This window comes from Rhincodon typus, chromosome 17, assembly GCF_021869965.1.
Source record: "Rhincodon typus isolate 14 chromosome 17, sRhiTyp1.1, whole genome shotgun sequence".
Classification (NCBI taxonomy): domain Eukaryota; kingdom Metazoa; phylum Chordata; class Chondrichthyes; order Orectolobiformes; family Rhincodontidae; genus Rhincodon; species Rhincodon typus.
In genome coordinates this window covers 14,973,497-14,996,082 of record NC_063348.1, presented here as the reverse complement: position 1 = coordinate 14,996,082, position 22,586 = coordinate 14,973,497, and the positions used below count along the sequence as shown (strand labels likewise).

General features: G+C 40.1%; 1 protein-coding gene across 1 annotated transcript in view; it reads right to left on the bottom strand.

Moving 5' to 3' along the window:
* Positions 1–1,294: 1,294 nt before the first annotated feature.
* The window catches only part of LOC109930083 (astacin-like metalloendopeptidase), a 92,089-nt gene continuing 70,797 nt past the window's right edge, over positions 1,295–22,586 (bottom strand). The window contains exons 7-10 of the mRNA XM_048607296.1: positions 19,403–19,521; positions 4,025–4,247; positions 3,811–3,920; positions 1,295–1,531 (exon numbers count right to left, since the gene is read on the bottom strand). Coding sequence (XP_048463253.1) covers positions 1,295–1,531; positions 3,811–3,920; positions 4,025–4,247; positions 19,403–19,521 — 689 coding nt within the window. The remainder of the gene's footprint in view (positions 1,532–3,810; positions 3,921–4,024; positions 4,248–19,402; positions 19,522–22,586) is intronic.

Sequence of the window (22,586 nt, the reverse complement as noted above, 5' to 3'; positions counted from 1 at the left end):
ATGGCTGTCTAACCTGTTTAACTATTATTTTAATAATAGAATTCTGTGCCCTGATATCATAAATTGTAGTTTAATCTGATTCTGTGGCTGCTGATGGCCCATAGTGCCTGAACAATACCTAGATATGTTTGAAAGATTTCGCATTTAGCACGATGGTAGTGTTACACAATGGAGGGGGTCCTCAATGTGAAGATAAGACTTCATCTCCACAATTGGTGGACTGCAGTCCACAACGGAACAGCTCTTGAGTGGGAGACAAAGCGAAGTGATTCCACGACCAATGGATCAGATCTAAGCTCTGCCATTCTGCTGCATCCAGTTGTGAATGGTGGTATAAAGCCAAATATCGAACTGGAGGGAGATACTCCACAAGTTTCCCCATTCTCAAGAATGGTGGAACCCATTATAATAGCAAAAATACAAGGTTTAAGCATTTTCAACCATCTCTATCAGAAGGAGCAAATAAATGATCAATCTCAGTTTCCTCCTGAGATCTCCAGCATCACAGATTGTCTTCAGCCACTTTAATTCACTCAAAAAGATATCTGGAAATGACAGAAGGCTCGTGATAGCTATCTATCGCTTGATGTAGACCCTGATAAGATTCCTCCAAAAGTACTGAAGACTTGTGCTCCAGAACTAGTCACATCCCAAGCCAAGCTATTCCAATACAGATACAATAATAGCATCGAACTGGCAGCGTGGAAAATAGCCCAGGCTTTTCCAGTGGTGATTTGATCCACTGACACCATCAATTTTTTTTTATTCATTAATGGGGTGAGGTCATCGCTGGCTAAGCAGCATTTATTGCCCATCCCTAATTGCCTAGAGGACAGTTAAGAGTCAACCACATTGCTGTGGGTCCAGAGTCACATGTAGGCCAGACTAGATAAGGACGGCAGTTTCCTTCCCTAAAGGACATTAGTGAACCAGATGGGTTTTTCCCAATAATAGGCAACGGATTCGTGGTTATCATTAGATTCTTAATTCCAGATATTTTTATTGAATTCAAATTCCACCATCTGCCGTGGCGGATTCGAACCCAGGTCACCAGAACATTATCTGGGTTTCTGGATTAACAGTACAGCAATAATCCCACTAGGCCATCACCTCCCCTCAAAGCGCATATTTGGAAATATCTATTTGGTAGCAGAGGACTTCTGATCTGTAAAATGTAACTGAAAATAAACTAAACAAAAAAACCACATAAAAGGATAAAAAAAAATGTTCAAGTTATTGATTTTTGTCATAACGAGGACATATTAATTTCAATTGGTATCTTTGTGTGTTCTCATTACTTACTCACAATCCTTTCATAAGAAACTTTAAATCCATGTTTAGCTGATGGTTTGTGTTGAAATTCTATAATAACTGCACGTCCAGTGGAATTCGTTTTTAATGGTAATGACACTTTATTACAGTATTGTTCTGCCACAACAGAAGGGGATTGTGCGACATCATGAATGATCACACTATTTTCTGTACAGTTTGAGCTCTCCTTAAGCTTCAATTCTTGAAATATCAAGGTCAACTATTGAAAAACAAGAACAATACATAATGTTATGCCAGTTTTAAAATATGTTCTATTCTTTCCAGTCTTGATTGCATTACAAATTCAAATGGAATATAAATCTAGGTGTTTAAAATATTTGGGGAAATTTAAGTTATTGATCAAAATTACCTAATAATATATAAAATGATTTCTTATAGTATATTGTTGCTGTTAAGAAATATTGAAATACTGCATTGAAAATGGCGGAACTTAGTCCAAACATTAATCTATTTATTAAAATTGCATATTGGTATTTTTTATCTCGTGCAGCTCAAAGTAAAGCACATTACATTGATGATTAAGGAGTCTGTTTTCACGTATATCTAAATAGACTAGAGTTAGACTGGATAACCCTAAAATAACAATGCAAGCAAAAGGCAGATGTACAAACCACCAGACCATAATGCTATTTATTAATTGTGCACATGTACAGGAGGCTTTGTATCATGGTTGCTTAACATTACTTGAAATCAGCCTGGATCTATTAAACAAAAGCTGCTTGTGGTTGCTTTAGTTCTGAGATTAATTTTAATATTGTACTACAGAAGGAATAACAATGGCTGGCCATGACAAGAAGTGCTTTGAGTTCTTTAGATGCTACACTGGAGATCCTAGTGGAGGAAGTGGAAAGAAAGTCAGGCATTTTGAATACTCTGTGGGAGTTGGGTTGGAGTGTGCACAGAGGCCCCGAAGACACATGCACAGAAAGCTAGAGATATGGTGGCAGAAATCAATACCAGCAGTAGTCCAAAAATCTGCAATTGTGCCACAAAATGAGAAGATCATGAGACCATTAGGTGGGACATGAAGCTGGGCCTCCTGGCTCTGAGGCAAGGACATTACCATTATGCCACAAGGACCCTCCAAGTTCAGTGCTTTTTTTTAAAATTTAACTGATTTTTCTAATCAACCTGTGCAGAGATGTTATTACACATCCTTGGAGCAGGTGGGGCTTGAACTTGGGTCTCTCAGTCCAGGAGTAGGAATGCTATCACTGTGCCACAAGAGCCCCACCCCTATCCAAGTTTGGTTCTGAAGTCAGATTTGGACTATAGCCTTTAACCAAGTTAAAATAGCCCAATTAAAGGAGGCGGCTGCTAAATGTGGCAGTCAAAATTCAAATATTTTATTCATTTGTCTAGATTAGGTGTGTCTTTTTCCTATCCCATCAAACCTAGAAGAACTGGAGCTGTTCAATTAAATGCTGACGCATTTGAAAACACTAAAAGACAATGGTTGGAACTACGATCCAGTAACACCTAATACAGAGGTATAATTTGACAGCCCCAATGTTGGTATTTGGAATGGACTTTTGTGTATAAGGACCTCAAAAAAGGTGGTTCCAAGTCACAGTTCTCAGGTGAACAAACTGTGAACAGCATGTAGGACTAAACAATCTTTCTGTCACTGATAACTCAGAAGAAGATGCCCAGAAATCATATCTGTTCTGCTGAAAAAGACTCCAGGCAGAATTCAAGTGTTGTGCTGGCAGAACTAGTAACAGAAAGGAATCCTCATTCATTCCCCTAATGTGCTCTACCTACTGAGTCCATCTACAAAGACAAACTCTGATTACGTGATAACCAAAACCATTGCAGCTGCTGAAGATAACTTTTCAACTTTAAACTTTCATTAAGGTTGTAGACATGCTTGCTGAGCTTGGTTGCAGACGTTTTGTCACCCTGCTAGCTAACATCGTCAGTGTGCCTCCCGTGAAGTGCTGGTGTTCTGTCCCGCTTGTTATTTATATGCCTCAGTTTGCTGGGTGGTTGGCATTATTTCCGGTTCTGTTTTACAAACCACTGAAAAACAAAACCAGAAGTAATGCCAACCACCCAGCAAACCGAGGGATATAAATAACAAGCAGGACAGAACACCAAAGCTTCACTGGAGGCGCACTGACGATGTTACCTAGCACGGTGATGAAACATCTGCAACCAAACACACCAGCTTGGGGAGCAAGTCTAAAACCTATCGACAACCCAAGCTACAAATTTTGTCAAAACCTTTAAACTTTCATTCCAGACAACCAGCATGTTAATTGCAAGGTGTGGCACTGCAATAACATCTTAACACAATAACTGAGCTGAAATTATCTTTATAATGATCTTGTGTCCTCATCCTTGCATGCACTTTAACTTAATTACTTTTACTTCAGTGACTTATACCAGTACTTCACACACAAAGACCACTTTATGGAAACATAGCTTTACAAGATCCTGACAGTTATCAAATTTTTCAGACTGCTACTATCAAACCTTATAATATCTTTTCACCAGCAGGACCCAAAAACAGTGTACATTATTGGAAGGATGAGATTTGCTCTCAATTTCTCCGCTTCTGGATTTCAGCATATACCCACAGGTAACTAGATATAAAAAAAAGTATGAAATAAAAAAGTTTGTAAAAAGTAGTTATACATAAATATATTTACGATTATGAAAGCAAGAAGGATTATTTTAAGAATATTACTGAATTTATATTTGGCAGCAAAACCAGTTGCTTGTAATTTCCGAGTTGAGGTGAACGTTATAAATAATTCATTTCGTGTTGATATTGCAGCCGGATTATCTGCTCCACAAATTGGTCCTTCAAGGATATCTGCATGAATACTGGAACCATCATAAATTGTTAAATGATCACCAATGCATGCTGCAAATTCTTGTATTTGAAATCTCAAGAATTCCAAGAGAATCTAAAAAACAGAATAGATCACATAGTCAAATCCAACAATTTCCATTGGAAACAATAATTACACAGAATAGCACATTTCACAGATGTGTAAAAGTCCAAAATATGAAACAAGCGTGTTATTTTAGTATATTGTGTAATGTATGTCAACCTCAATTGTCATAGTGGGCTCATTATGGCATCCGGTGCTTGACAAGGGAAGGCCAAATGTGGCAAAAATTATTTAACTCAGTTGGCTAGATGGATAGCATGCAGTCTAGAATAACACAAAGAGTATGGGTTAATTCCTGCTCTGCATGAGGTAAACATGGGGTCTGTGACTTTGCCTTGAGAGTAGAAAGCAATGGCAACTATGGCTGAACAACAACTACCAATGAACCAGTTCAGGAAGAAGCATAGGTCAACAATGAGACAAGGGCCTGCTTTTGGGCATAACACATATCAATGTATAAATCAATGTACATTTCAGGTCTAACATTTTCCAGTCCATACGTGGTTTTACACAGTTTCCAGCTCCTTGCTGTACAGCGCAGCAGGATTTTAGGTTGTGGCTTTTTTCCACTGAGCATTTGTGGCAACTGGCACATTCTTTAATGCACCTGTCAGCATGTTGTCTTCAATCTTGGAGTTTTTAGTTTAAACACTAGGTCGAGTACAGTTCCTTCCTCAGTAAATCTTCATTAACCCACAACTATTTATTGATTCTATTCCACTGCCTATGTCCTGTTTATATCTGTTCAATTCACTAGCACATTTCTTGAATTTCTCCATCAAGCTTCTGGATTCACCATGCTTCTTTATATCACAGAACCTTGAGAAGGTGACAGGGGTCTCACTACTTTAACAAATAAACTTACATCTTCTTGCAAGCAGCTACCCCAAATGCCCTGTCCTCCACTCTCCCTAGCAATTTGATCAAGCGCACCATATGGGAACCAATTTTATGAAACTTCTCCTTGGACAGGAAAGCATTACAGGACAGAAAGCAGTCTTTCAGCTTATTATAACAAGGTGTGGAGTTGGAGGAACACAGCTGCCAGGCAGCATCAGGGGAGCAGGAAGGCTGATGTTTCAGGTCTGGACCCTTCTTCAGAAATGGGGGACAGGAAGTGGGCTCTGAAATAAATAGAGGGGGGGAAACGCGGTGATAGAAGATAGATAGTGGAGCAGATAGGTGGAGAGAAGATGGACAGGTCAAGGGGGCGGGGATGAAGCTAGTAAAGGTGAGTGTAGGCATGACGTTGGGATGGGGGTTGGTCTGTGAGGTGGGAGGAGCAGATAGGTGGGAGAGAAGACGGACAGGTCAAGGAAGCAGGGATGGGGGGTGCTGGTCTTGGGATGAGGTCAGGGATGGAGAGATTTTGAAACTTGTAAAATCCACATTGAGACCATTGGGTTGTAGGGTTCCAAGGCAGAATATGAGGTGCTGTTCCTCCAGTTTCCGGGTGGCATTGTTGTGACACTGGAGGAGGCCCAGGATGAACATGTTGTCCAGGGAGTGGGAGGGGGAGTTGAAGTGGTTCACGCCTGGGAGGTGTTGTCGTCTGTCGCGAACCAAACGTAGGTGCTCCACAAAGCGGTCTCCGAGCCTCCGCTTGGTCTCCCTGATGTAGAGGAGGCCACATCAGAAACAGCAGATACAATAGACCACATTAGCAGATGTGCACGTGAACATCTGTTTATTGTGGAAGGTTTTCTTGGGGCCTGGGATGGAGGTGAGGGGGGAGGTGTAGGGGCAGGTGTAGCACCTCCTGCAGTCGCGACAAACAACAACACCTTCCAGTCGCAAACCACTTCAACTCCCTGTCCCACTCCCTGGACGACATGTCCATCCTGGGCCTCCTCCAGTGTCACAACGATGACACCTGGAAACTGGAGGAACAGCACCTCATATTCCGTCTTGGAACCCTACAACCCAATGGTCTCAATGTAGACTTTACGAGCTTCAAAATCTCCCCACTCCCGACCTCATCCCAAGACCAGCCACCCCTCTCGTCCTCTTTGATCTGTCCATCTTCCCTCTCATCTATCCGCCCCTCCCTCCTCACTGACCAACCCCCATCCCAACTTCCTACCTACACTCACTTTACTAGCTTCATCCCCACCCCATTAACCTGTTCGTATTCTCTCCGCCTATCTGCTCCACTATCCACCTTCTATCACCGCCCCCTTTTCTATTTATTTCAGAGCCCCCCTCCCCTCCCCCATTTCTGAAGAAGGGACCAGACCCGAAACGTCAGCTTTCCTGCTCCTCTGATGCTGCCTGGCCTGCTGAGTTACTCCAGCTCCACACCTTGTTATCTCAGACTCCAGCATTGGCAGTTCCTACTATCTCTTTTAGCTTATTATATCTGTAATGGCAGAATAAGCTGGCTACTTATTTCAACCTCAATTTCCAGCACTGGTCCTTAGTCTTGCAGGTTACAGTGGTTAAGGTGCTTCTAGATTCCTCTTCAACGAGATGAGGATTTCCACTGCAACCACCATATTGATCAGCACAATTCAGACACCCGCCACCTCCTGCCTAAAAAAGCTTCCCTCATGTCTCCACTAATCCTTCTACCAATCAGCTTAAATCTCTCTCCCCTGGTAAGTGACCTCTCCAATAGGGGAAATATGTCTTCACTATCCATCTTTAACCTGGTCCATCAGTATTTTGTGCAGCTCAATTAAATCAACCCTCAACCTTCTCTCAAAGCAAAACAATCTTTGCTCACAGCTGAAATTTTCAAGCTGTGACAATATTCTTGTCAATTTTCTCCGTTCTCTCTCCAGAGCAAATATGTCCTTCTAGTAATACAGTAGTGGTCTAATAAGTGTCTTATATAGTTCCAACATTACATCCCTACTTTTGTATTCAGCTCCTTGTCCAATGAAGGAAACCATCCCATGTGCTTTCTTTACAACATTATCTACCATCCTGCCACCTTCAGGAACCTGTGACCATTCACTCCAATGTCTTCCTCTCCCCCTCTCAATACACTTCTCTTTATTATGCATTCCTTTGCTTCATTTGTTCTCTCCAAATGCATAAACTCATACTTCTCCAGATTGAATTTCATTTGCCACATTCTTTGCCCACTCAATCAAATCATTAATATTCTGGAATCAACAGCCGTCCACTTTGCTATCAACTACATGGGCAACTACTGTGTTGTCTGCAATTTACCAATCATTGCTCTCACATTTAAGTTCAAATCATTACTAAGTACATAATCAACAAGGGACCCAATACCAATCTCTGTGAAACAGCACCAGAAATGGGTTTCCATTCATAAAACTATCTGTTGTCTCTTTGTTTCCTCTCATTGAGCCAATCTGGAATCCATCTCACCAGATTCCCCCTGTATTCCATGAACTTTAAATTTTCTTAATATTCTGCCAGTCTGGCATATGGGCCTTGTTAAATACCTTTACTTGTCTTCCCATTTTCTGGTACTTCACCTGAATCTAGTGAGGATTAAAGAATGATCCATGTGACATTTGCAATTTCTTCTTTGGCTTCCTTTAACAGCCTAGGATACAATGAATTTGGCCCTGGTGAGTTATCTGCCTTCAAGGAAGTTTGTGCCTCCAGTACTTCCATTCCCATTGGGAATTTGAATCATAGAATCATACAGCATAGAAACAGACCCTTCAGTCCAACCAGTCCATGCTGAACATAATCCCGAACTAAAATAGACCCACCTGCCTGCTCTTGACCTATATCCCTCCAAATCTTTCCTATTTATGTATCTATCCAAATGTCTTTTAAAAGTTGTAATTGTACCTGCATCGCCAAATTCCTCAGGAAGTTCATTCCACATGTGAACCACCCTCTGTGTAAAAAATTTGCTTCTTACATCTTTTTTAAATCTCTCTCCTCTCACCTTAAAAATGTACCTCATTGTCTTGAAATCCCCCATCCTAAGGAAAATGAAACAACCATTAACTTTACCCAAACCTCTCATTATTGTACAAACTTCTATCATTGCCTCTTAATCTCCTATATTCCAGTGAAAAAAGTGCCAGCCTATCCAATCTTTCTTCATAACTCAAACCCCCCATTCCCAGCAATATCCTAGTGGATCTCTTCTGAACCCTCTCCAGCTTGATAATATCATTCCTATAACTGGGCAACCAGAACTGTACACAATATTCCAGAAGAGACCTCACTAATGTCTTGTACAACTTCAACATGACTTCCCAACTCCAATACTCAAAGGACTGAGCAATGAAGGCTAGCATGCCAAATGTCTTTTTAACCATCCTGTCTATATGTGATGCAAACTTCAAAGAATTATTTATCTGCACCTCTAGGTCCCTCTGTTCTACAACACAACCCAAGGCCCTACCATTAATTGTATAAGCCCTACACTTGTTTGTTGTACCAAAATGCAATACCTCACATTCATCCAGATTGAACTCAATCTGCCATTTTTCAGCCCATTGACCCATTTGATCAAGATCCCTTTCTAATCTAGAAAACCTTCTTCAGTGTCTACGATTATACCATACTCCTCCTCTAAGGAGAATTTGTGCATAATCCCTATCCTTCATGAAGACAGAGAAAAGTTACTCACTAAGAACCTTTTCTGCATCATCCTTATCCATGCACAAATTGCTATGTATATCTCTGATAAGGCCAATATTTTCATACGTCATCCTTGAGTTCTTAATGTAGTGATAAAACATACTTGAATTTTCCTTAACTTTACCAGCCAATAATTTTTAATATCCTCTCTTGACTTTCTGAACTTCTTTCTCAATGCTGATTCTGCAGACCACTTATAGTGGTTCATCTATCACTGCCACCATTCTTTCTAGAAGGTCTGTTATTTGTGAACAAAGCCCTTGCAATCCATAAGCTTATAATGATGATTGCATCAACATCATGAATTGGGGGACATTGTAAACACCCTCCACAACATTGTACACAAATTCTCTGACATGCTGATCAGTATCTGAAGCATTTTCTGATGTATACTCATCACTACAGTATTCTAGCCCATCAAATTCTACATTTGAATTTTCTGCAGCAAAATTCATTTGGGGCCCAAATTGCTGATGTTCTGCCATCTGTGGTGACCCATTCTCTTAACTTACCTCGAACATTTGTATCTGGTAAAAGCATCATGTCTGAGCATATCTCTGTAACATGTATGTAGGCTTCAATTTTCAAGTTCGAATGAGGAACTGATTTTAATTTCAAAATTGGGAGGATGCAGAAAAAATAATAAATACAATATAGGATAACATATTTTCACAGCTTAGGAGGAATAAATTGATGCAATGATATTAGAAATACCAGCAAAACAGATTTTTAAAAAACAGAAAACAACAAAACTTGTGTTCCATATTTCAGAAATTTGTTCAAAACATTTTCTCTCACATTAATTTAAATTTACCAATCTCAAATTTCAGGTTATAACAAATTTCCCTATTGCCCACATTCATAAATAGATACAATTGTTAATTATGAAATGTTGAGTGACAATTTTTGGTTAGGTATTTAGCAGAAGAAAGGGGTGATTGTAGCTCACTTGGTCATGGCCTAGCCTCTGAGCCAGAAACTCCAGGTTCAAGTCCCATTTCAGGTCTTGCTGGCCACACAGCAGTTTTCATCATGCAGTTCAACAGACTGATAACAGCCCAGCTAATTCTTCAAGCGCTTTTCTACTATATGAAAGTACAGGTTTGAGGAGATGAACTGTGTATTCTCAAATACAGTAATAATGCAAATAATACATGACTTTGATATCCATTTGGCTTCTTGTTGTGCTGCTGGAGTTTACTCTTTCATCATGTCTGCATATAGGTTGAACATTAGGGACAAAGCAGAAATTTAAGGTCACAGACAATTAATCCATTGAAGCATAAAAAAGTCATATCATAGAAGAGGGCATTTCACCCTTTGAGTTTATGCCATATCTCTACAAGGTCATCTCAACTAGTTCCATTCAACCACATTCAGCCCTGCAGTTTTCTTTTTTTTTCCCTCTTAGATAATTGTCTACTTCCCTTTTGAAATCCACAATTAGAAATATCTCTCAATATACTGTCAGGCAGTGAGTTCCTGACCACTTGCTGTGTTTAAGAATGATTTTTGCTCTTTTTTTTTGTCAATTATTTTAAATGTGTGACCTGGCCTGGTTCAGTGACCCAATGAAATACAATGCACTGCAGTGCAGGAAGATGGATAATGATCTTCATGCACTCTGCAAGGGTATGTGCCACCATCTTTTCTCTGCTTTTTACACTCACCAGTAAGTCCAATTCTGACACTTTAGACAGCTCTCACCAATTCTCATGGACTACAGTTCTCACTATTGCATGCATCATGTCCAATCAATAACACTATTTACCTCATCTTCCCAAACTGCTAACCCTTCCTCTTCTCTGCACTACTCCATTGCTTTTATGCCATCATTGACTTCCCTTGTCAGCCATGACTGCCTCATCCTCCCCTTGTATCTGATCCCAGCTTCTGCCTCACAAATTGAAGGGTGAATTCATATTATTATCACTTCCCCCTTGGGGTTCCTTTGCCTTAACCTCTCTAATTAAATCTATCTCATTACATATAACCAAATCCAGACCTGCCTGTTCCTTAGTGGGCTCTACCAGAAGCTGCTCCAAAGAACCATCTTGTACAGATTCAGAATGCCTTCCTTGAGGTCCGTTACCAACCTGATTTTCCCAGTCCACCTGCATATAGAAGTCCCCAGAATTACTGTAATAGTGCCTTTCTTACATCACTTTTCTCTCTCCTGATTTATTTTCTGCCCCACGTCCTGTCTACTAGGCCTGTACAAAACTTGCATTTGAGTCTTTTTCCCTTTGCAGTTCCTCAACTCTACCCACTCAGATTCTATGTCTTTGGATTCTATATCACTTCTTGCTATTGATTTAATTCCATTTATCACTAACAAGAGGAGCCTGCTGGCTGCTGGATTCCAGATCATTAGTGATGGAACAGGCATTTTTTAGGGCATCTTTTCTGGCCCCTGAAGAGGGCTGTTCAGTCACGAAGAAAGATGTTCCTATTCCAAGAGTAAAATGCCTGAGTAAAATTTCACTAGCTACATGCTAGTCCAAAGCTAAGGATTTCCAGGTCTTACCAATCCTGTCCCTATCACCTTTCAACAATCATTGCAGGGATTTTGTCAGGGGTTAGTGGGGTGGTTGAATTCCTCCAGGTAGATGCTTTGTGACGCACATATTTTTAACATGGGAATGCCATTACATGTCAGATGCAGGTCTTTGATGAAAGTTTGATCCACTTCCAGTGGAAAGGAAATCTCAAGGATTCAGGATTTCCCTACTGCTGCAATCTTCATTTCCTTTCACAGCTGTCAATATCACACAAATATCTATCGCCTAGATTAATGTTGAGGACATGTTTTAGAAAGGCTTTTATCTGGTTACCCCTCCGACCTTATTTAATGGGTGCCCCTGCCAGGAGTTGAGAACTCCTGAAGGCATCATACTCATGATCAATAAAACTTCTCCACCACAGCAAGGGGCAATCAATGGAAAGGACCAAGCATACAATCATGCAGATAAGGAAACAATTATTCAGCAGGAGAAGTGTGCAAGGACTTCAAAAACATCCAAGTCTTAGTGCTAAACAGGGGCTGCTTTACATATAGCCAACAGAAAATTACAACATTAAGTGTCCAGTCTAGCCTGGCATCTCTCACACTCTACCAGTATCATCAAGCAATGGAATCAAGTGAAGAACATGCCATGAGCAGCACCACGAGTTGGCCCGGTGAAGCTACAGTGAAGAATAGGACTATTTCAGTACAGTTTCAACACTGGTGTCTATCTGACAATGTGGAAAATTGCCCAGGTATGGTCCTCTGTATAAAATGCATGCCAAGCAAAGGGGATTTGTGTCTGGCAACCAGGCCCATGACGGAACACTTAACAATAAGAACTGTAAAGTTGAACACTTTCTTTATTTCTTTATTTTTCTGTCTTTATATTCTATGTTTTGGTTTATTTTTCTGTGTTTTAAGATGGTGCCAGAGAATAGCAACACTATACAACTTTTCACTGTATTTGTAACAAAATGTACATGACAATAAATAAATTAAATCAAACAGCAACGGCAGCAAGATATGGATAAGCTAAGCTATTTCACAACCAATAGATCAGATCTAAGCTCTGCATTCTCGCCACACCTAATTATGGACAATTAAAGAACTCATTGGAGGAGGAGGCTCTACAAACATCATTCTCAATAATGAGACAACTCAGCACATCAGCGCAGAAAAATATGCTGAACCACTCATAATAACCTTCAGCCAGAAGTGTCCAGTGGGTGATCCATCTTGTCCTCCTCCAGGCATCCTCAGCATCGCACATGCCAGTCTTCAGCCAATTTGATTCACTCTGCATGAAGTCAAGAAATAGTTGGAGGTACTGGATACCGCAAATGTTGTGGGCCCTGTCAACATTTGGAAGATTTATGCTCCAAAACTTGCCATGTCCCCAAGCCAGCTGTTCTAGTACAGTTTCAACATTGGCATCTACCTGACAATGTGGAAAATTGCCTAGGTGTGCCCTATGTATAAAAAGCGGGACAAATTCAACCCAACCAATAACTGCCCCATCAATCTACTCATGATCATCAGTAATGAAAGGTGTCATCAATAGTGCTATTAAACAGCATTTGTATAGCAATAAACTGCACACTGACACACAGTTTGGATTCCTCCAGGGCCACTAAGCTCCTGAATTCATTTCAGCCTTAGTTCAAACATGGACAAAAGTGATGAATTCCACCGATGAGGTGAAAGGTGATGTCCTTGATATCTGATCAAGTATGGCATCAAGGAGCTTTAACAAAACTGGAGTCAATGGGAATCAGGGGAAAATTCTCCACTGGTTGGAGTCATATTTAGGACAAAGAAGATGGATGTGGTTGTTGAAGGTCAGTCAGCTCAGCTCCAGGACATTTCTGTAGGAGTTTCCCAGGGTAGTGTCCTTGGCCAAACCATCTTTAGCTGCTTCAAACGATGAACCCCTCTCTGTCAGGAGTGGGGATACTCATTGATGATTACATAATCATTCATAACCATTCAGATACTGAAGCACTCTATGCCCAAATACAGTATACACAGTACAACATGCAGGTTTGGGCTAACAAGTGGCAAGTAACATTTGTGCTAGGTAATTGCCAGGTAATAACCATTTCCAATGAGAGAATCTAACTATTGCTCCTTGACAGTCATTGGCATCACCATCGTTGAGACCCCCAATATCAACATCCTAGGGAAGTCACCATTAACCAGAAACTGAGCTGGACTAGCCACATACTTACTTGGCTGTATAAATACCATATAGAGAAATAAATGTGGCTACAAGAACAGATGAGGGGCTAGGAATTTTGCAGCAAATAACACACCTCCTGACTCGCCAAAGCCTGTCTACAAGGCGCAAGTCAGGAGTATTATGGAGCACTCCTGGATTAGTGCAGATCCAACAACACTCAATAACCTTGGGACCATCCAGGACAAAGAAATCCGCTTGATTGGCACCACATCTACAAACACCCAGTCCCTCCATCACTAATGCTCAGTAGTTGGAGTGTGCACTATCCACAAGCGCTGTAGAAATTCACGAAGGATCCAACCCACGACCACTGCCTTTTAGATGGACAAGGGCAGCAGTTACCACCACGTGCAAGTTCCCTCCAAGCCACTCACCATCCAGATTTGGAAATCCTTCAGTGTCACTGAGTCAAAATCCTGGAACTCCATTCTTAATGGCAATATGGGTGAACCTACAGCAAATGGGCTGCAGTGTTGTTGTCATACCTCTATAAAGAGCTCTGAGTTATGTGACTTTATCCACATCGCAGAACGAAAATGTTCACACTACATCGGGGAAATGAAATTCTGACAGTCAGCTGCCATGACAGCAGCCCCATCCCTATCCCAAATATGCCACCCTTGAGCATCAAAGACCATGTCCTTACATAATTACAATTCGGTTTGCAACAAGGGTTGCATTGTTTTCCAGTGTTAGCTATGAGATATTGATTCAGAAATGTGAAGGCCGTGTCATGCTTTTTAGGCAGAGTCTGATTAAATTTACTTAGCTGATGTGAAGAGAAAGCAATTAGTGCAAAAATAATAATGGTCATAATCGCTTAAGGCCACAATTTGTAATATTCACTCTTGTAAAATTAATGACCTGTCATTAAAGCCAGATGGGTGGCATTACTGAATCAGTGGATCTGTGATTAATGCAATTACCCCATAGCAGAGCCTGAAATTCATAGGATCATACACCATCTCTGAAGAGACAAACAGTAACTTACTCTGCCAAGACTGCATGTGATGGCAGCATTTATATCTTTATTGTGCAGTTGACTTCTGATTAAAAATGGCATAGTTTCAACTTTGTGTCCTTGTGAGTGACTTGCAGGCTCCCTTTGAAATTCAGGATGATCTACCAATCCTTAATGAAAACAATTCCCCAACAGAGACTGTTAGCTAGTAACAACTGATAGCTAACAGCACTGAAGAGCCTATGCACTAAATAGCAATGCAAGCCACAGAGGCCTCTAAGCAAACATAAAGTGAGTGATTGCTAAGAAATTAAGCTAAGAGCCATAAGATGGTTTGGGTGTAAACTATTTTTGATCCAGTATACATGCAAACTGCATAACCAGGAAGTAGGAAGAGTTTAAAATTAAATGGTGGGGGCAAGGGATCAAATGTGGAACGATATGGCACATCAAAGAGTAGAAACAAGGTAAAAGAGCAAAATAAATACCTTGGGAAATGAAGGTCAGAAAACAATAGGAAGAAGAGAGAGCAAAAAACCTAGGAGGACACCGACAATCAAGACTAGGCATTAGAAAATTAACAAAAATACAAACCTAAAGGCTCTGTATCTGCAGAGATAGCAAAGTAAATGAACTGAAAATGCACATTGAGAAAATAAATACAATCTGTTAGCCATTACTGAGACATGGTTCAAGATTGGGAGCTGAGTATTGAGTGGTATATAATATTCAAGAAAAATAGAAAACTAGATAAATGTGGAAGGATAATACTTTTAATCACGGATGGCATTTTTGCAATATTGCCTTGGTTCAGGAGATCAGGTTATATCTGTTGTCAGATATAGTGAGGGCAATCAAAGGTGCCTTGGCCTCTGTGGAGTTATTTCAGTAGTGAATATTAGCTCTCTAGACATTGAAAATGGGAAGTTATTAGCAGATAACAAGGAAATAGCAAATTAATTTAATGAATATTTGCTTCTGTCTTCATGATAGAGTAGAAAAACATTCCATTAATAAAAACGTTCTCACTGTTTATAAGAGATATGTTCTTAGAAAAATTTGATGAACAGCTAAAACAGGGATTGATTTCTCATAGGAATTAATTTTTGGCAACGTGGTGTAACAATGATGTTAAGTACAAGACAGCTCAACTAGTACCAAAATTGTTCGCTGATAAAATAAGGACATGTATGCAAAACAACGAGTATCAGGACAATGATTAGTGGGGGTTTCTTGTAGCTGTAAATCAGGAGATAGAAGAGGGAGAGAGGAAATTAGTTCAATGATAATCATGAGGCAAACAATAATAAATAACTGATGGAATTGGAAACTGACACATCGCCAGGTCTTTCATCCCAAGGTCCTAAAGAGGTGGCTAATGAGTTAGCAAATGCTTTGGTGTTAAGATTTCAAAATTCTGGAAAGGTTCTTACAGACTGGAAAGTAACAAATATAACTCCTCTTTCAAGAAGATAGGAGGTAGACAACAGTAAACAATAATCCAATTAGCTTGGCATCTACCATGGGAAGCTGTTAGAATCAATCATTGAAGAGATTACAGCAGCTCACATGGAAAAAGAATCAAGGTAACCAGGAAGAATCAGCATGGTATCGTCAAAAGGAAACCATGCTTCACCAAATTTCTACAGTTGTTTGAAGGAGTGGCATGCGATATGGAAGAAGAGGAGCTTGTAAACATACTATATGTGGATTTCCATAAGGCATCTGATAAGGTACCACATAAAGGTTGTGGCGGAAAATAAAAATTCATAGTTTAGAGGGTAACATATTAACATGACAGATAACTGACTGGCTGGCTGGCAGAAAACAGTATGTATAAATAGGTTTATGCCTGATTGGCAGGATGTGATAAGTGGAGTCAAACAATGGTCTTTGCTGGAGTCGCTACTTCTTAAAATTTACATCAAAAACTTAGGTGAAGGGAGAGAAGGTATGGTAACTAAATTCACAGACATCAGTACATGTAGGAAGCTATTTATTGAAGAAGACATAATGAGATTGTGATGGATATAGGTTGGTTAAGTCAGTGGGCAAAAATCTGGCAGAGCATAATGTGGGAAAATGATAAGTAGTTTACTTTGGCAAAAAGAATTTTTTAAAAAATGGAGTATTACTTCAATGGAAAACAGCTGCAGAATTCCAAGTTGCAGAGGGATTTAAGTTAGTCCACGAGTCCCAAAATGTTAGTATGTAGGTGCAGCAAGTAATGAAGAAGGCTAATGAGATGATAAGCTTTATTATGAGGGGAAATGAACACAAAACTAATAATGTCATGCTTCATTTATACAGGACATTGATGAAACCATATCTCAAATACTATGTGCTGTTCTTGTCTCCTTTACTTAAGCAAGGATGTAAATACATTGAAAGCTGTTCGGGGGCGGTTTACTAGATTGATGCCTAGAATGAGTGGATTATGTTACAAGGGTAGGTTGAACAGATTGGGCATGTTCCCATGAGACTCTACAGGAGTGAGGGGTAACTTGATTGAAGTGTATACAAACCTCAATGGTGTTGAGAAGATCAAAATGGAAAGGATGTTTCCTCTTGTTAGTCAATAACTAAGGGGCACCGTTTTAAAATTCAGGGCATTCTTTTAGAACAGAGATGAGGAACATTCTTTTCTCTGTGAACATTGTGCAACTTTGGAACGCTCTGCCTTACAAGGTGGTACAGGCTGCATCATTAAATATTTTTAAGCAAAAGTAGACAGATTCTTGTTAGGCAAGGGAATCAAAGGTTATTGGGGTTAGATGGGAATGTGAAATTCAAAACACAGACAGATTGGCCATGATCTTACTGAATAGCAGAGCAGACTCTGGGGATTGACTATCTACTTCTGCTTGTATTTCATATGTTCACACATAAGAGGCATGAGATGTTAGTGTGTTGCTGTGCGCAAAATAACCTGAAAGAAGTATGGAAATCATAAATCCCCATGAGTTCCAAAGTAAAGTCTTGAAGGACCGAATTGGTGTGCAAGTTGGTCTGAGTGCAGGCATAATGGCTGGTAGTGTGGATGAAAAAGGGAGGAGGACTGTGTCCAAGAAGCATGCATATCGTAAAAGAGACTAAGTTGGATGAAGGCCCAGGGAAGCAAGTGGCAAGCTGCTGCTGTCAGGAACTTCTCTGCCTTTCATGTCAGGAATTGGTGCTGTCCAGTTTCTCAAGGAAAGAAAAGAAAATTGACAGCTACACATAAAGGTATGCCATGAGTTTGGGTAATAATGGGATACAAATGCATGGACATAAGATTGTCACCTCTTATTACTGAGATCCTGAACTCACTGTTCAAAAGTTGAAGGGAAAATTGGAAATATTTCTTCTTGAAGTCAAGATTCTGAATTTTCTTTTTTATTTTTGCTGTACTTTCCCACATTTCTCACCATTGGCCAAATTGCTCAAAGCATCAGAAAGTACTACCAAAGAAAATACGACCATGTTGTTAGCAAATTTCAGTTAAAGCTGAAACTGAAAATAGACTGCTGATAATCTCTGTATATCTTTACTCTGGTCCAAGATTCAATGTTTACCACTAATTACCCTCTGCTTCTTCTCATTCAATTAATTTTGTATCTTTGCTAAGTGAGAAAGATGGGAATTAAGTGAGGTAAATGTGGGTGGCACAAATGATAGTCTGGTGCAGTTGATTGAAAGTTGGTGAGGTGTTCTGAGGGGGTGGGTAGCCAACTCAGAGGGCATGTAGGGTTACTAGTTTTCGAGGTTTGGGGTCAGAAGAGAGCAGATGAGGGAAGATATTGCAGGCAATGGCAGGAGTGGTAGAGCACAAGTCTTCATGGGACATATGAACACAGGAACAGGAGTAGGCTATTCAACTCAATAAAATCATGGCTGATCTGTGGCCTAACTCCAAAAATCTGCCTTTGGCCCATAGCCCTTAATACATTTGCTCAACTAATATTTATCTATCTCAGATTAAAATTTAACAACTGATCTAGCAATTAACAACTGATCTAATTGATCATCACTGTCTAGGTTTGCTTCACATCATTCTGAAACCTTTCTGCTTCATAATATTTCTGACTTGCATCAGGATGCTTCTGTTTCTGCTCTTGATCTGCTGTTAAATTACTAGATTTATTGTTTGCTTTCCATATAAATATCACCCATCTTGAAATGGCAGAAAGTGGACACAGCAAAGCAACAAGCCAACACCCAATGATTTCTCCAGGAGATTTTGGGATGGTGTAGCAGCAGGTAGACCTGAATAGGGAAGTTATAACTATTCTTGCACAGCATGAAGGAATTGTACTATGATTCCATCCTTGTTTTTAATTACTGTTACTCTTCCCTTCAGTGTCCATATATGTTCTTTCTATCCAGGTTGGCCTCTCTAAAACCTATCAGTGCTTTCAGATCATTCTAGTATTTTTTTTCTTGTGTGATCTCTCCAAATGTTGCCACTGGTTGTATATATTTGTCGTCATGTTCTGTTTCTGAATTTTTCAGGATCTCAAACATAGCCCAATGAAAATACCGTGAAAGGAAAAGAAATGCAAGAGTAATGAAAATTATTCTACTTCAACAGCTATCTAATGCATCTCCTTTTTATGCATTCTTTAATGTTTTTAGAGCGAAGGAATATCGTGGTTCAATATTGGACTGTGTTCTGCCACTTGAAAACTCCTGGTAAGATGGAATATTTACCCTACATTCATTTGATGGTATATACAAAGTGGAAATGACTTTCAGGTCAATATGTAAAGGAAAACTACAACTTCCCAGTACTGATAGCACTGATGTGTAATGCACAAAATATTGCAAAATATTACAAATATTGCTACTTTGCCTGCAACTTTTTATTTTATGAACACCATTACTGAGCTCTTACACACCTTCAAACGATGAGGTGCCCGAATTAGCCACTTGCAGTCAGCATTATTAGGATATAATCCAGGGAAATTTGGAGAGGTTATATTTCCAGATGCAGCTATCAACATGCCTCCACATATGTCTAAAAAATATAATTTAAAAGGAAAATTACACAATCTACAAGACTATAATTATTTACAATTAACTGTATGAAAAGTCTTGAGAAAGGATTCTAGCTTTACATGCACAGCTCACTGAAGATGCTTGACCAAAGCAGAGAAAGTATAACTAAATCCAAACAGGCTATTATCCAGGATTAATGTAAATATTTAGTACACATTTTCATACTGTTGTTTCAATCGCATGTGTAGTAGTGAACCCAATTATAGTCCCTTCATAATTTAAATGATGCTAAAAATTTCAGAGGAGAACACATTGTGGATGGCAAGAAAGGTGATGTGTTACAGCTACAGCATGGAGTTGTTGGATGCCAGTTTATCCAGGGCAAACACATTTGTGGTGAACGAATGAAGTTTGAGCAGCTTCCAATGTATGAGCTGAAAGGTGCACTACAGACACTGTGACACATCAGGGAGGGGAACATAAACTTTTGGATTCTTTGTATCAGGAGACAGTCACACTTTATGGAATAGGGTTTTCTGATTTGGTCAGGGCTCAGGCACAAGAGACTGTGACTTGAAGTGAGGTTGGGAAGGGAAGCCAGAAGGCGAGAGTGTTGGAGCCTCAGCCTTTGCAATTGCCCAACAAATTTAAGGTTCTTTTAGCTTGTTTGGATGAGAGTGGGGTTGCTAACTGACCATGACAGCGTGGTATAGGAAGCCATCCGAGCAGAAAAAGCAAAACAGAATGTAGTGGTAGTAGGGGACAGTATAGTCAGAGGAAATGACAATGTTCTCTGCAGCAAAGAGTGTGAGTCTAGATGGCTATGTTATGTGCCTGGTGCCAGGACATCTGCTGAAGGTTTGACAGAAACTTACTATGGGAGCAAGGGGAGGATTCAGTCACCATAGTCCATGTGGGTCCCAACAACATAGGCAGAACAAAAAAATGTGGCTCTGCATTGTCCATATGAGCAGCTAGGCCCCTAGCGAAGAAGCAGAACCTCAAAAGTCATAATGTATGAATTATTTTCTGAGCCACAAGCAAATTGGTATAAGGCAAATCAGAATACAGAGACAAAGATGTGGCTTAAAATTGGTGGGAATAAGTATGTGAAGAATAATCATAGAATCTGTACAGTGTGGAAACAGGCCCTTTGGCCCAACAAGTCCACACCAACCCTCAGAGCATCTCACCCAGACCCATCCCCCTATAACCCAACTAACCTACATGTCCCTGAACACTACAGGCAATTTAGCATGGCCAATCCACCTAGCCTGCACATCTTTGAACTGTGAGAGGAAACGGGAGCACCCGGAGGAACCCATGCAGACACAGGGTAGAACGTGCAAACTCCACATAGACAGTCACCCAAGGCTAGAATTGAACCCAGGTCCCTGGCACTGTGGGGCAGCAGTGCTAACCACTGGACCACTGTGCCACCCAATAATGCTGTCAACAATTCAGGATTGTCATTGGCATTGCATCAGAACTGCATGTACTCGAAAATACATATATTGATATATGGGCCCTATTCTTTGCAGACAATAAGAAGATGTACATGTACTAAGCCTGATTCAATTCAACAAAATAGGTGACAACCATTCATTGGTTCATTAGTCAGGGCAATGTCCTGACCAATTACACTCAAACTGCCTGATATAAAGTTTAAAAAGAACCTGGCAGTTATCTGTCAATCAACATTATTGAGTGCACTCTACAAATCAAAATCCACTTGCCAACTAATCAGCACTCTCCTCTCCTAGAGTTATAGAGTTGTACAGTATGGAAACAGACCCTTCCGTCCAATTTGTCCATGCCAACCATATGTCCTAAATTAATCTAGTGCCATTTTGCCAGCATTTGGTTCATTTCCATTTAAGCCCTTCCAATTCATGTACCCATCCAAGTATAAATGTTGTTTTTCCCCTTGAATTGGTATTCTTGCAAATTATGTTGATGAGTGCAAGATGAGATCTTCATCAAAACATGTTTTTTGGTGAAGTAAGTAAATATGATCTGGTGGCCATTATGGGGACATGGCTGCATGATGACATGGTTTCATACCTGATTATTTAAGGAAGCATGACCTTTAGGAAGGTGTGAAAGTGCAGCGAAAGGTAGACATGTACCTATTAGTTAATGGCAGCATTAGTACAACATGGAGACATAACAAAAGTTCAGGAAACCAGGATGTGGAGATAGTTTGGGTAGAGATGAGAAATGATAAAGGGAAGAAGTCACCATGGAATTGATGTACAGGCCCCCTAAAAGTAATTAATGAAATGCCACTAGGTAGTAGCAACCACAGTATGATTAAAATTTTCATTCAGTGTGAGAAAGAGAGGAGTAGGTTTTTCTCTAAACTTTAAACTTAAGTAAGGACAATTATGAGGCCATGAAAGCAGACATGGCGAAAGTGAATTAGCAAATTATGTTGAGGGCAGCTCAACAGAGATACATGGCATATATTTCAGAATACACAAATTATATACATTCCAATGAGCAAGAAAAATTGAAAGAAATGGACACACAATCTGTGGTTCACAGAAAGATGGGCTGAGAAGTGAGACATGGTGTTTAATTTGGACAAATGCAAGGTATTGCATTTTGCTAAAACAAACAAAGGCTTATGCAATTAATGATAGGGCCTGGGTAGTCACAGAGTCATTGAGATATACAGCACAGAAACAGACCCTTCAGTCTAACTCATCCATGCCGACCAGATATCCTAAATTAATCTAGTCCCATTTGCCAGCCTTTGGCCCATATCCCTCTAAAGCCTTCCTATTCATATATCCATCCTTTTAAATGTTATAATTTTACCAGCCTCCACCACTTCCTCTGGCAGTTCATTCCATACACACACCACCCTCTGTGTGAAAAAGTTGCCCTTTAGGACCCTTTTAAATCTTTCCCCTCTCATCTTAAACCTACGCCTCTGGTTTTGGACACCCCTATCCTGGGAAAAAGACCCTGGTTATTCTCCCCATCCATGCCCTTCATGATTTTTATAAACCTTTATAAGGTTACCCCTCAGCCTCTGATGCTCCAGAGAAAATTGCCCCAGACTATGCAGCCTCTCTC